The sequence below is a fragment of the Salvelinus alpinus genome, chromosome 23, assembly GCF_045679555.1.
Source record: "Salvelinus alpinus chromosome 23, SLU_Salpinus.1, whole genome shotgun sequence".
In the NCBI taxonomy this organism is placed as follows: domain Eukaryota; kingdom Metazoa; phylum Chordata; class Actinopteri; order Salmoniformes; family Salmonidae; genus Salvelinus; species Salvelinus alpinus.
Genome location: NC_092108.1, coordinates 44,615,855 through 44,630,527, shown reverse-complemented (window position 1 = coordinate 44,630,527; position 14,673 = coordinate 44,615,855). Strand labels below are relative to the sequence as shown.

The 14,673-nt window shown below is 42.9% G+C and overlaps 1 protein-coding gene across 1 annotated transcript; it reads right to left on the bottom strand.

The window, feature by feature from the left end:
- Positions 1–766: 766 nt before the first annotated feature.
- On the bottom strand, positions 767–5,861 carry LOC139551356 (uncharacterized). The gene is made up of 5 exons (XM_071362846.1): positions 5,724–5,861; positions 4,661–4,746; positions 3,354–3,398; positions 2,953–3,077; positions 767–2,639 (listed from the first exon to the last, which is right to left on the bottom strand). Exons 2-5 carry the CDS (start codon positions 4,725–4,727, stop codon positions 1,347–1,349), a joined length of 1,530 nt encoding a protein of 509 aa, XP_071218947.1. The 5' UTR covers positions 4,728–4,746; positions 5,724–5,861; the 3' UTR covers positions 767–1,346.
- Positions 5,862–14,673: the final 8,812 nt, after the last annotated feature.

Here is a 14,673-nt window from a genome sequence, read left to right as displayed (position 1 = left end):
TACCTCATGTTTCACTATGGTAATGCACGGCCCCATGTCGCAGGGATCTGGACACAATTCCTGGAAGCTGACCATGTCCCAGTTCTTCCATAGCCTGCATACTCACCAGACGTCACCCATTGAGCATGTTTGGGATGCTCTGGATCGACGTCGATTTCCAGGTCCCGCCAATATCCAGCAACTTTGAACAGCCATTGTAGACGATTGGGGCACCATTCCACAGGCCACAATCAACCGCCTGATCAACTCTATGCGAAGGAGATGTCTGGTTTTCTGATCCACGCCCCTACCGTTTACCTAAAAGGTATCTGTGACCAACAGATGCATATCTGTATTCCCAGTCATGTGAAATCCATAGATTAGGGCCTCATTTATTTATTTCAATTGACTGATTTCCTAATATGAACTGTAGCTCAGTAAAATATTTTTAATTGTTGCATGTTGCGTTGATAAAGATCTGAATCTTTATATGGCTCTGTTTCAGTCATCGTATAGAGAAGCCTTGTCATGATATTGAAACGTATTCTAACTACCTGGGCACGGCAACAATGACCTTACCACACCGCTGGATCCCACTGTTGAATTCAGGGGATGACCAACAGTGATTGTTCTTATCGCTAAAATGCTGAACATGTTTGTTAATATGACATTTCAGCCAGCAATTACCTTTTCCGTTTTCATGTGGGTTTTCACACGCTATCAGATACCACTGTGACATATCATTGTGTACTGGGGGTATTAACTGTTTCCATAGGAGAATGGGAGCTTGTTTTAAAACTTTTTATTTGGAACTTTAAAAAAAATCTAACCAGAGGAAGGGTTTGAGGTTAATAGGTTTTAGAAAAGCTATGAAAACAACATTAAATACACTCAAGAGACACTAGGTTCACAATACACTAGAAATAGACAATGTACAACCATAGAAAACATACATAGGGACACATTTGCCTTAGACAGTCTTCAAGTATGCTAGCTTCCCCTACTCTACAAACACATACATTTTCTAGAGACAAGCATAGTATTTAATGCACACCTTTCACATAGTCTTCTATGGGACCATAAAACTTAGAGGGACTCATGTTGGGTTCCCCACATATATCACAAACGGTAAAATAATACACCTTCAGGCACTGTAACTGAGCGAATCTGATTCACTATTGCAGGTATGGATTTTTCTGTTGATAGGACCCTAGTCGTCCTGCTTTAGCAGTATTTGACCAGTGGAGATATGTTAGCACCTTGGGAGGACTGAGTGTGTCTATGTATAACACATGAACTTGCATCACTTTCCTCCAGTTCTAGCGATTTAGATATAGCATCTAGTTGAGATTTGTTTTGTTGTTTTTTTACTTCTTCCTGTACTGATCCATGGCCATGTAGCTTCCGAGGAAGTCTTCAAACTGCGGGACGGCATACTCGGGGGCCGCATCCTGCTGCACTGGCTCATCCTTGGGCTCCTTGGCTGCTGGTTCCGCTGCGGCGGAGGCATCCTCAGCACGACGCAGGCGGCAGCTGTAGTCGTACTCGGGGTCACAGTCAGGATCGGGCAGGATCACGCCACTCTTGGGCTTGTCGGCCTCAGCGGTGAGGGGAGAAGGGGCAGACATTCCATTGCAGGTGAAGTCATAGGGGTGGCATTGGGATGCGACGGGGGCGTTGGGTTCATCACTGGCCTCCAAGGGTGTGCAGCCCTTATCGTAGTGCACGTAGCAGTCATGGCCCTCCTTGGTCTTCCCAAGGACACCCAGGCGGGAGTGGATCTGGTACTGGGGCAGCATTGGGGGAGCCTTACGGAGGGCAGCGGCGGCACCTAGCAGGCAGAATGGGTCGTAGCGCGGGTCACACGCCAGAGGGCCGGGCGCCGGCTTGTCTTTGGGTGTGTACTCCAGGACGGGCTTGGTGAGGCCGGCCAACTTGGTGGCAGTGAGGGGGTTGCAGCCCTTGTCGAAGAGGGGGTTGCATTGCTGCTCCTTAGGGGCTTCCTTGGCAGCGGGAGATGGGGCCGCTATGCTAGCCATGCACAGGAGGTCGGTGGCCGGGTCGCAGTTGGGGTACATGTGGTAGAAGCTGGAGGGGGCCTTTTTCACCAGCTTTGGCCGGCAGTAGGGGTCCTCGGTGGGATCGCAGCCCAGGGCGGCGTAGGACGGGGCGGGTCCAGGAGCGGGCCTATAGCCATAGGCGGCACGCAAGTGGTACTGCAGACACTCGTGGTCGTCGGGGTTGCAGATGCGCAGCAGCTCCGTCTTCTGCTCTGCGGTGAGGAAGGGCTCCAGGACTGGGGCATAGTAGTAGAACCCTGTGGGGGTCTTCTGAGGGTGCGGCAGGAGGGGGGTCAGGACAGGCACTGGGGCGGCCTTGACCATGGCTGGGGCGGCAATCTTAGGGATCATGGGGAAGGGGCAGTAGGGGTCGATATAAGGGTTGCATACTTTGACTGTGGCGGTCTTGACAGGCACGGGCATCACCACCTTGGCCTTGGGCTTGCTGGTGGACTCGGCGATGCACTCTGGGTCGTCGGAGTCGGCGCAAATCTTGTAGATAGCACTGAGGTGGGTGAGGTAATGGGTGAAGGTGGGGCCCTCCTCGGAACGGTGCTTGTTCTGCAGGTAGATCATGTACATCTTGTCCAGATGCTCTACCTATAGGGTGAAGACAGGGGAAAGACAAGACTCCCATCAGATCCAGACCTTTGTTCAAATGTTATGTTTGATTGAGCCTGCCTGGAATGCCGGATGGTTGAAGTTAACTTTTTTGACTATTACATTGCGCAAGGAAAGCTCAATCAAGACTGTTAATACGGGCCAATGAAGATGGTACGGGAGGCAGAAAGTGCCGCTTTATCTACAAGTGAACGAAGTGAAGTGTGTGTGCAGGATGACTATAAAAGGTAAGTGTCAAACCAAAAATACATTCTCTAAAAACAAAAATGATTGTGGAATGTTTGCCACTCACTCCTTCCTGGTTACCAGTATCCATGAAGAATTTGTACCATCCCCAGAAGTCAGGAAGACGCTTGAGGACAGGAACGGGAACGGTAAGACTCCTCTTGCTGCGGACGTCACTGGATACTGCAGATGCTGGAACAAGAGAGAGAAACATATTACGAAGAGAATGTGGACTCAAAAAGTGCCATATTAGAGTAAAGAAACACCAGTACACAAGTATGTGTGAGTACATGACTGAGTATTTGTGTATGTACTGTAAGGATGTGTGTACTTGCATATAAACATCACAGTAAGTGAGTTTGCTGTTAATGTCTGAAAATATTTTGATATGACATACTGTCCAGTAGTATGCATGCTAATATCCATGTTCCCCTTGATGTCCCCTACAAACCAGTCCCCCTCACTCACCCTCCTTCTTCGCATTCTGCCCCACCGGGCTGGCCCCCAGAAACTCTGTAAAACAACAGTAGGGACATGAGTCGACAGGAACCAGATGTTGTGTCCCCCAAATGAGGTAAAATGCTGGCTCTGCTAATCGACCCCTGGCAGTGCACAGCAGGAGACGACCCTTAGAGGTACAGCCTAGGCAGCATTTTCCCGATGAACCTAAACACACACGGCTGCAGGCACACATACGCACACACGCTAATGCATGCATGCGCACAGACACATCAGAACATACATATTCACACATACACACACCTAGACACACCCTTCCAACATAAATACATACCCCCCCCCCACACGCACACACCCACACTCCAGTCACTTTGAACAGGATTGAAGGGCCTGAGTTTGTGTGCTACTGCATGGGGTTCCACTGGAAGTCAGTGGAAACGGTAAAACTACAAAGAGCATTGGGCAGCATGCCCAAAAGCCCCCCCTCACTCCATCCCACCCATCCATCCCACCCTGTAAACTAAGATGTTTAGGAGTGGAACATCCCGATGTTCTGTGCACCGTGTCTCTATACATTAAAAGCACCAGGGGTTTCCCTTCAGAAGTTTACGGCAGAAGGGAACAACGCCCCGTCAGCCAGTTCAGTTGTGGGGTGACGTCTGCGGTACCTTTACTAATGATGCTAAAGCGCAGCTCCAAGGCATCAGAGATGTACTGTATGTATTTTTATGGTGGGGTTGCGAAAAAGTTCTGATACACATAAGAAGTTGTATGTTATGCCCCTATGGCTGGCAAGTTGTCATCTACAGTACATGCATTGGTTTTATCTCGTGTGTAGGAACAGCCCGTCATTTTAGTGACGTTGAAAATAAACTGTTGTGTACTAACATCCATTTGTGGTATGGATTATAATCTACTCTACATTGCAGTCAACAGTAAAGTGACTGATATAAAGTGATCTATGTTTTTCATTTTAGTCAGACAATCAGTCAAGCATGTCTTTCAGAAACAGTACAGTAATATACAGAGCCGTGATTGCATGGAACTCCCATCTCCCACTTATAAAGCAACACCTCATGGTACAACACCTCTCCCCCAAGACCTACTCGTTGTGTGTATTTACTGACATGTATGTGTAACTAATAGATGCACACACACTACATGTTAATGTTTTTATGTAATGTATGTAAATTGTAATATTTGTCATTATGTCGGATCCCCAGTATGACTAGCTGTTGCCATTGGCGTTGGCTAATGGGGATCCTAATCAAATCAAATCAAAGCAGAAAGCGCTAGAGCACAGAAGTGTCACTCACCTGGCAATAACACTACAATAATTCCGGCGTATATGAGGGAAAACATTAGTCTTCCTGTCCGTGCCATTTTCTGCTTGATCTGTTTCCTGCGGGCAAAGTTGGGAATATTCAGGTTTTTTAAGGAACAATTGAGAGGGTGGAAGTTGTTCCTGACCATGCTAAAATGGGTGAAGCTTTATACACATTTTCATGAATAAGCATTAAAGAACTTAATAAATGAAAATGTCCTAATTTGTGAACATTTATAAACACGTATAAGCATTTAAGCGTTCCCAATTCATTTATAACATCATATATGCAATTTGTATTAAACATTTATACAAAGATTTCTAAGCATTTCTAATGGCTTATTCAAAAGTTATTATAAAATGTAACAATGGTGTTCTCCTTTCAGCACGCCCTGCACCATTTAACAATGGTTTGCAAGTACCGAACGGCTCCCCTACCGCGCAAAATGTCTACTTGTGTACGGTCATGTACATTCAGAAACTTGTTTATTCAGGCCCAAGTAGTGGTCCTGTCAAGGGTCATAATTAAAACTATCATTTTAATTTGGTTGTTCTATCAAGGTTGAACGTTGACGACAGCTGAACTTGGAGCATTGCACTAATCGTAGAGCACTGATGGCCAGTAACTTCTCAACGAGGTCAGACTAGACCATAGTTTCTCTTATTTTTAAAGTCTTCAAAGGATTTTGAACTTAGAACATGTAAATGTACTGATATCCAATGTATTCCGGCTATTGGCTTTACCACTGATAGAGGGATTGACTTGACAGAATCTAACGTTACTTATTTATCTGTTATAATGAAAATCCATCTTCAGCTTTCCTCCCAAACCAACAACTGAATCATTGACGATTCTCAAAAGTAAACTCTGCATGTTGTTACAGACTGACACTAACATTTCATACAAATAACTTGGTGCAAAATAAGCCTAGCTTTAACCATGGTGATGTAAACCATTTAGATGAACTGTATATAAAGTATACATTAGCACACATTTATGAGCACATCGTTGTGTTGTAATCATCACATCATAAGCATTGTGATCCATGACTTACCTGTTGTTCAACTGAAGTTCTGCCTTCCTGGGATGGCCTCAAGGAGCCAGTGGCTCTCTGGGTTGATTGGTTTACTGGGTGTAGCTAACCGAGCTGTGTGTGCACCCTACCTCTGCTCCCCTGTATGGGAGAGGAGCGCAGGGTAACATTTTTAAAGAGCCTCTTGATCATTAAAAACAAAAGGCATGTCGTACGGCTCGAGCATGCTGTTACGCACTCCAGGATTGGCTCTTTCACCGCTGGCTGACTGACCAATAGGGGGCCTGTAATTAACCGCACTGAACAGCGAGACCCCTGGATAAAAAACGGATTAACGGGGTGTAACTTTGATGTATAGCTTATTTATTGACACCGATTTGGAATTTAGGGTTAAGATGTGAGGCATCTGGATTGCTCCCAATAACAATCAACCAGCAATGTCTTTGGATAGAATGGCCATTATTATGGGTCTTGGAGCTGATTCGGGCAGCATGATTCTCTCAGTAAACCCTAAAACCAGTAAACCTCTCTCTGTGGTTGAGTCGGGAATAATACAACGTAAAGGTCCCTCACTCGGCCTTACATCTAGCACACTTTCTACTAGTATATACCTCTATGTGCTGTGTCTCCGGCAGGTTTGTAGAGACAGCCCTAGTCATTAGCCAGTCCTATATATCCCACTGCACCATCTTTCCTCTTCCACTGTATTTCCTGGAAACACTAATGAAGACGGTGACTGCTGTCCAAGTAGAGGCCTTTATTAGCACACTGCCAACTCAGCTCTGACTGGTGCCTGGGGAAATGCCACGTAGAGCCAGCTCAGTTCCACTGGTCTCATTGGAATCAACTTGAAAGGCTTCATGAAGCCTATAATGACCCTACGGAAGGCCTTCGTAGATGCTCCATAAACCATTCATGAGCAAATGTTTTTCTACATAGAGTGCGTAAAAAGGGCTATTCCACATTTGCATAGTATATAGTATAGAATATGGATAATCAGCTAAGTGAAAACATTACACGCTCAATATTCCTCTTAAAGTATGCATTTTACATATAGGTCAATGAACCAGTTGCCTTGAAAATAACTATAAGTTAATAGTACCATGATATAAATATGTCAACGTGTTATATTCTTGGAAAATTCATGCCAAGTGATATGTGTGCAAAGCCCATAAAGCGGTTTCATACCACTTTAAAAATCATAAAAAACAGACCCTTGCTGTAAAGATTATGAGGCCCTACCTCCACTTTCATGTACAGTAAGAAGTTTTTCATCTGTGTTCTCTTGCATGTTCGTATGTTGAACTACATACCACCAACAGGAGAGGAATACATGCATTGGGTTGTAGTCAATGAAGGGAAACATTCTGAAATGTGCAGCTAGAAATGTAATGATTAGAGGCGTCATGATCATCTCGGCTACATTGCAGACAATCATCTGTTCTACACAATACATTGAATGTTCTATAATGTTCTGTGTTCTGCACCCTCCTGAACAGACCCGTCGTCATCCATACTTGATTAAAACAAGTATATATTTGTGGACAGGAAAACGGTTCATTCTAAGGTCAGGAAAGATTCCATTCCGGATCTGGAACATCTAAATGTGTCCTATATAAATCACAGTACAGTAGGAGCACTCCATCACACCTTATTGGTCAAATAGCCCTTACACAGCCTGGAGGTGTGTTGGGTCATTGTCCTGTTGAAAAACAAATGATAGTCCCACTAAGTGCAAACCAGATGGGATGGCGTATCGCTGCAGAATGCTGTGGTAGCCATGCTGGTTAAGTGTGCCTTGGATTCTAAATAAATCACTGACAGTGTCACCAGCAAAGCACCCCCACACCATCACACCTCCTCCTCCATGCTTCACGGTGGGAACCACACATGCAGAGATCATCCGTTCACCTACTCTGCGTCTCACAATGATACGGAGGTTGGAACCAAAAATCTCACATTTGGACTCATCAGACCAAGCACAGATTTCCACCGGTCTTATGTCCATTGCTCGTGTTTCTTGGCCCAAGCAAGTCTCTTCTTTTTATTGGTGTCCTTTAGCAATGGTTTCTTTGCAGCAATTTGACCATGAATGCCTGATGTTGAGATGTTTCTGTTACTTGAACACTGTGAAGCATTTATTTGGGCTGCAATTTCTGAGGCTGGTAACTCTAATAAACTTATCCTCTGCAGCAGAGGTAACTCTGGGTCTTCCTTTCCTGTGGCAGTCCTCATGAGAGCCAGTTTCATCATAGCGCTTGATGGTTTTTGCGACTGCACTTGAAGAAACTTTTGAAGTTCTTGACATTTTCCGCATTGACTGACCTTCTTGTCTTAAAGTAATGATGGACTGTAGTTTCTCTTTGCTTATTGAGCTGTTCTTGCCATAATATGGACTTGGTCTTTTACCAAGTAGGGCTATCTCCTGTATGTCACCCCTACCTTGTCACAACACAACTGATTGGCTCAAACGCATTAAGAAGGAAACAAATTCCCCAAATTAACTTTTAACAAGGCACACCTGTTAATTGAAATGCATTCCAGGTGACTACCTCGTGAAGCTGGTTGAGATAATGCCAAGAGTGTGCAAAGCTGTCATCAAGGCAAAGGGTGGCTACTTTGAAGAATCTCAAATATAAAATATATTTAGATTTCTTTAACACTTTTTTTGTTAACTACATGATTCCATATGTGTTATTTTATAGGTTTGATGTCTTCACTATTATTCTACAATGTAGAAAATGTAAAAAAATAAGAAAAATCATGAATGAGTAGGTATGTCTAAACTTTTGACTCGTACTGTATATATATATATATATATATATATATATATATATATATACACATACAGTATACATATACATACATACATACATACATACATACATACATACATACATACATACAGTCAAGTCCAAAAGGATTGGCACCCTTGAAAAAGATTAGTAAAATATACTATACAATAAATACAAACACTGAGCTGTAGTGTATGCTAAAAAAAGTTAACTATATTATTATTATAATACTATTTTTAAAAAATCAAGATTTTGTTTAACAAGTAATACTTTTTTTCTCTCAAAAAGATAGGGGTCATATGCAGAAAAGAACCCTATTCTAAACTATGGTGGTGGATCTTTGAAGTTCATGGGATATTTTGCTTCCACTGGTCCTGGGGCCCTTGTTAAGGTCAATGGCATCATAAACTTTACCCAGTATCAGGACATTTTAGCCAAGAACCTGGTTGCCTCTGCCAGGAGGTGGAAACTTGGCCAGAAGTGGATCTTCCATCAAGACAATAAACCCAAGCACACATCAACATCCACAAGGAAGTATCTGGAAAGATTCTGTATGGAGGAATGGGCCAAGATCCATCCCCATGTGTACTCCAATCTCATATAAATAATTTTCAATAAGGCTCAGTGCCTGTTATCTTCGCACGGTGTGTGGCTCAGTTGGTCGATCATGTTGCTTGCAGCGCCAGGATTGTGGGTTCAATCACCAACAGGGACCAGTACACAAATGTATGCACTCACTACTGTAAGTCACTCTGGATAAGAGTGTCTGATAAGTGAGTAAAATATATTGAAAACAGGGGTGCCAATTATTTTGACCCCTATCGTTTAGATGTATTTTTATTACTTGTTGAACAAAATCTTTTTTCCCCTAATGTATTTGTATAAAATAAAATACTTTCCCCATTTTTATACTTCAGTATCATCTTTTTTGTTCATCTCTATCAAGGTTGCCAATAATATTGGACCTGACAACAGTATATATACACACTACATGACCAAAAGTATGTCAACATCTGCTCGTCGAACATCTCATTCCAAAATCATGGGCATTAATATTAAGTTGGTGCTATAACAGCCTCCACTCTTCTGGGAAGGCTTTCCACTAGATGATGGAACATTGCTGCGGGAACTTGCTTCCATTCAGCCACAAGAGCATTAGTGATGTCAGGCACTGATGTCGGGTGATTAGGCCTGGCTCGCAGTCAGCGTTCCAATTCATCCCAAAGGTGTTTGTTGGGTTTGAGGACAGGGCTCTGTGCAGGCCAGTCAAGTTCTTCCTCAGCAATCTCGACAAACCATTTCTGTTTGGACCTCGCTTTGTGCAAGGGGGCATTCTTATGCTGAAACAGGAAAGGGCCTTCCCCAAACTGTTGCCACAAAGTTGAAAGCACAGAATTGTCTAGAATGTAATTGTATGTTGTAGCATAAAGATTTCCCTTCACTGGAACTAAGGGGCCTTGCCCGAACCAGATCATTATTCCGCATCCACCAAACTTTAGTTGGCACTATGCATTCGGGTAGGTAGCGTTCTCCTGGCATCCGCCAAACCCAGATTTGTCCGTCAGACTGCCAGATGTTGAAGTGTGATTCATCACTCCAGAGAGTGCGTTTCCACTGCTCCAGAGTCCAATGGCGGCGAACGTTACACCATTCCAGTCGACACTTGGCATTGCACATGGTGATCTTAGGCTTGTGTGTGGCTACTCGGCCATGGAAACCCATTTCAGCTCCCGACAAACAGTTATTGTACTGACGTTGCTTCCAGAGGCAGTTTGGAACTTGGTAGTGAGTGTTGCAACCAAGGACAGACGATTTTTACGCACTTCAGCACTCGGATGTCCCGTTCTGTGAGCTTGTGTGGCCTACCACTTCGTGGCTGAGCCATTGTTGCTCCTAGAGGTTTCCACTTCACAATAACAACACTTACAGTTGACCGGGGCAGCTTGGAAAGGTGGCATCCTATGACGGTGCCATGTTGAAAGTCACTGAGCTCTTCAGTAAGGCCATTCTACTGCCAATGTTTGTCTATGGAGATTGCATGGCTGTGTGCTTGATTTTATACACCTGTCAGCAATGGGTGTGGCTGAAGTAGCCAAATCCACTAATTTGAAGGGGTGTCCACATACTTTTGTATATATAGTGTATATACACATTTTTCTCCTCCGGAGACCAAAATCACACAGGATATCCATCTAAATCTACTATATGTATCCATCAAGCCCCACTGTGCCCATATACGATATAAGCTATTATTAACATACTTATTTGTGTCTTTACAAATAATTTAAGTGATTCTTTGCGGAGCCCCATTCATCATCTGCCATCTGCAGTATGTTTTAGGGGGCGACTACATCCAAGTCTCAGGGATCATCTCATATATAATTAAATTCTAAATGCCCAACGAACAGGTGTTCTGAGAGAGACAGTAATTTACAATCCAGCATGGAAGTCCATTGAATCTACATGAGCATGACAGCAACTCATCATTTTAACATTCCAACATATAGTAGAATGCCTGGATTTTTTTACGAATCTTGCAACATCTGGTGCCAGCAGTAGCAATGAAAAACAAAAACTAGAAATAGCACCCCTATTTGGCTGAATGGAAATTATATGTCATTAGAGAAGAAATAGCTAGTTTGCCAGATAGTCCCAAAAAATGAAGGAAAAAAAGATTTACATGTACAGTACAGTATATTTGCGCATTCACTTGTTTATTCAATCAACAAATTCACAAATTCCACAAAAATAAATACATCCATAATCTTCCTCACTGTCGTCATCAAAAAGGTCTTCAAAATCTGTGGAGAAAAAAAATAAATACATTTAGAAGAATCCGGTTTATATTGAATTGACACAAATGATCAGTTCTAACAGGCATTTTCTCAGAGAGTAGTGGGTCAGAGAAGTGCACCCTGGTAAAAAGTGAAGGACATTCTGGGATGTTTGTGTGCCCTTCCTGTGCGTCTGTGTACTGTTTGTGAGGTCAGAGGTTGATCGTATAGCTCTGTACAAACATGCATAGGCTCAATCCATACAAACATTATCTGACATGGTTTGTGTATAGGTGCCGTTCAGAGGGTGAATGGGAAAGACAAAATATTTAAGTGCCTTTTAATGGGGTATGGTAGTAGGGGCCAGGGGCACCGGTTTGAGCGTGTCAAGAACTGCAACACTGCTGGGTTTTTCATGCTCAACAGTTTCCCTTGTGCATTTTTATTTAACCTTTATTTAACTAGGCAAGTCAGTTAAGAACAAATTCTTATTTACAATGACGGCCTACCCTGGCCAAACCCCAGACGACACTGGGCCAATTGTGCACCGCCCTATGGGACTCCCAATCACGGCCGGATGTGATACAGCCTCGATTCAAACCAGGGACTGTAGTGACATCTCTTGCACTGAGATGCAGTGTCTTAGACCGCTGCGCCACTCGGGAGCCCTATCAAGAATGGTCCACCACCCCAAGGACATCCAGCCAACTTGAAACAGCTCTGGGAGGCATTGGAGTCAACATGGGCAAGTATCCCTATGGAGTCCATGCCCCAATGAACGGAGGCTGTTCTGAAGCCTTCTGCAACCATAAGAACCAATAATAATTAGATTATTTTATCAAAACAGTTTAACCTTCTTTTTTGCAATAATCACTGATATGGCTTTCAAGTCTGTCTATGAAAATGCCATTTTTGTTACAAATTTAACTAGAACAATGTGCATAACGCACATTCACTAATAATGACTAACTTCTTCTGGCAGATATAGAAAATGAACACATGTCTCATAATCTCTCAAACACAAGCCCACGTGCTAGTGAGTAGCCAGCTAATCTTTATATTTCAAGTTTAGCCAACTTGGATATATTTGCTTGGTAAGAAGGTAGAACAGTTGAATTGTTATGAACACACCCTTCTGTCCATCTCCAAAAGTTTGAACAGCGTGTTAGCCTGTCCACTTTGTACAGATGTTGAAATCAAGTGGCCTACCTTATTTCTCAGAATGAGAATGAGTTGCCAATTCCTTATATAATTGTGTTTTATGTTCATTGCACATTAATAAAACAGACTAGACAGCTAGTAGTATAACCAAATCAAATCTAATTTTATATGTCACATACACATGGTTAGCAGATGTTAATGCGAGTGTAGCGAAATGCTTGTGCTTCTAGTTCCGACAATGCAGTAATAACCAACGAGTAATCTAACCTAACAATTCCACAACTACTACCTTATACACACAAGTGTAAAAGGATAAAGGATATGTACATAAAGATATATGAATGAGTGATGGTACAGAACGGCATAGGCAAGATGCAGTAGATGGTATCGAGTACAGTATATACAGTGGGGAGAACAAGTATTTGATACACTGCCGATTTTGCAGGTTTTCCTACTTACAAAGCATGTAGAGGTCTTTTTTATCATAGGTACACTTCAACTGTGAGAGACGGAATCTAAATGCAAATTAATTACTTAAAAATCATACAATGTGATTTTCTGGATTTTTGTTTTAGATTCCGTCTCTCACAGTTGAAGTGTACCTGTGATAAAAATTACAGACCTCTACATGCTTTGTAAGTAGGAAAACCTGCAAAATTGGCAGTGTATCCAATACTTTTTCTCCCCACTGTGTGTGTATATATATATATATATATGCTCATCCATTATATATATATATATATATACAATTAAAAAGAGAGAGAGTCTTGAATGTGTGAACACTTCTCAATTGTGCTGTGTTACAGTGATGGCAGACTACTGTATGTGGTCTCTTGCCTACTCTAACACAACACAGCAAAACAGTATATTGTGTAAGTTGAGCGACAGAGACTTATTTACGAGTTGAAGAGCTAAGTAACTCCTCATTTATTTCATTAGCACCAGCTTAACAACACAAAACATGTGATCTTTTATCTTTACCACCCTTTCTCCGGGTATTGGACTTGGCAATAAGAGTGAGGTTGCCTGTGCTCTCTGCTTTGAGTGCAAATTTGTCTGCTGAGGTCTTCGAGAGCATTTATGTCATCTGTCAGTCTTCTTTTCTTCCCTTTAAGTTCATCTATTTAATCTATAAGGTTTTTTCTCTTTCAGTTTTTTTGCTCATCCATTCTTCTCTGTCTCTGTTCTTCTTGATGTGTCACATACCTCTGCCTTGCAGATGCCATTGACATCAGCGGCGGTCTGTCAATGCACACATTATGCATGCCACCCACAGCTCTTATGTGGGTGACATCTCTGTGCTACGTATGAATCTTCCTTCAAGTTCTCCCCTTCAATCTGCCGATTGATGGAGAATCCGCGCTCTACTGAGGATTGCCCGTGTGACAGTAAGAGGAGTTGACAGCAAAGTCTCCATAGATTTCTGAGCTCTTTGTCCTTTGACATATACTCATGTAAAAATGTGTCCACGCTGTCTTGGACAGGATCAAAGTTTACAAACTCTGAGTGTTGGGCCTGGACAGTGTCATCAATCAAATGTGAGTGTTGTCGAATGATGTCATCACAATCTTCTTCCTTCACCCGATGACTATTTACAAGGTAGGTCAGGGCTTTCTTCAATTTTCCGCATCTTTCCATTTGTGCCTGCCATTTCCCTTGGATCCAAGAAAGAAAGATGTAAGACCAGAGAGTACTTCAATGGTGTCACTGTGCTTCCTCTCCGGCCTCTAGCTCACCAGGCTGCTCGTTATGGCGCACACCTGTCACCATCGTTACGCGCACCTGTGCGTCACCTGGACTCCATCACTTCCCTGATTACCTTCCCTTTATATGTCACTGCCTTTGGTTACTTCCCCAGGTGTTATTGTTTCTGTTTCTGTTTCCTGTCTGCACGTTGTTCGTGTTTCTCGTTTTGTTCATTTGTTCATTAAATTATGCAATCCCTGAACTTGCTTCCCGACTCCCAGCGCACTAGTTACAAATGGAGATTTCTCAATGAGTTTGTAAACAGTTGTGATCATACACTTCTTGCATGCGATTTTGAAGTCCATCAATGTTTTCTGTCCAATTTTCTTCCCTGCGGACAAGACTCTCACAATTCTTTGAGTAACAAAGCCCAAGTCGACCTGTGAGGAGTCGATGTGATTGGATTACTGGCTCACCTCGACATCAAGACGTTTTTGAGGGGTCTTCGCTTCTTTCATGAGGTCTAGCTTAATGAATCTGCTCAGTAAGCTCTTA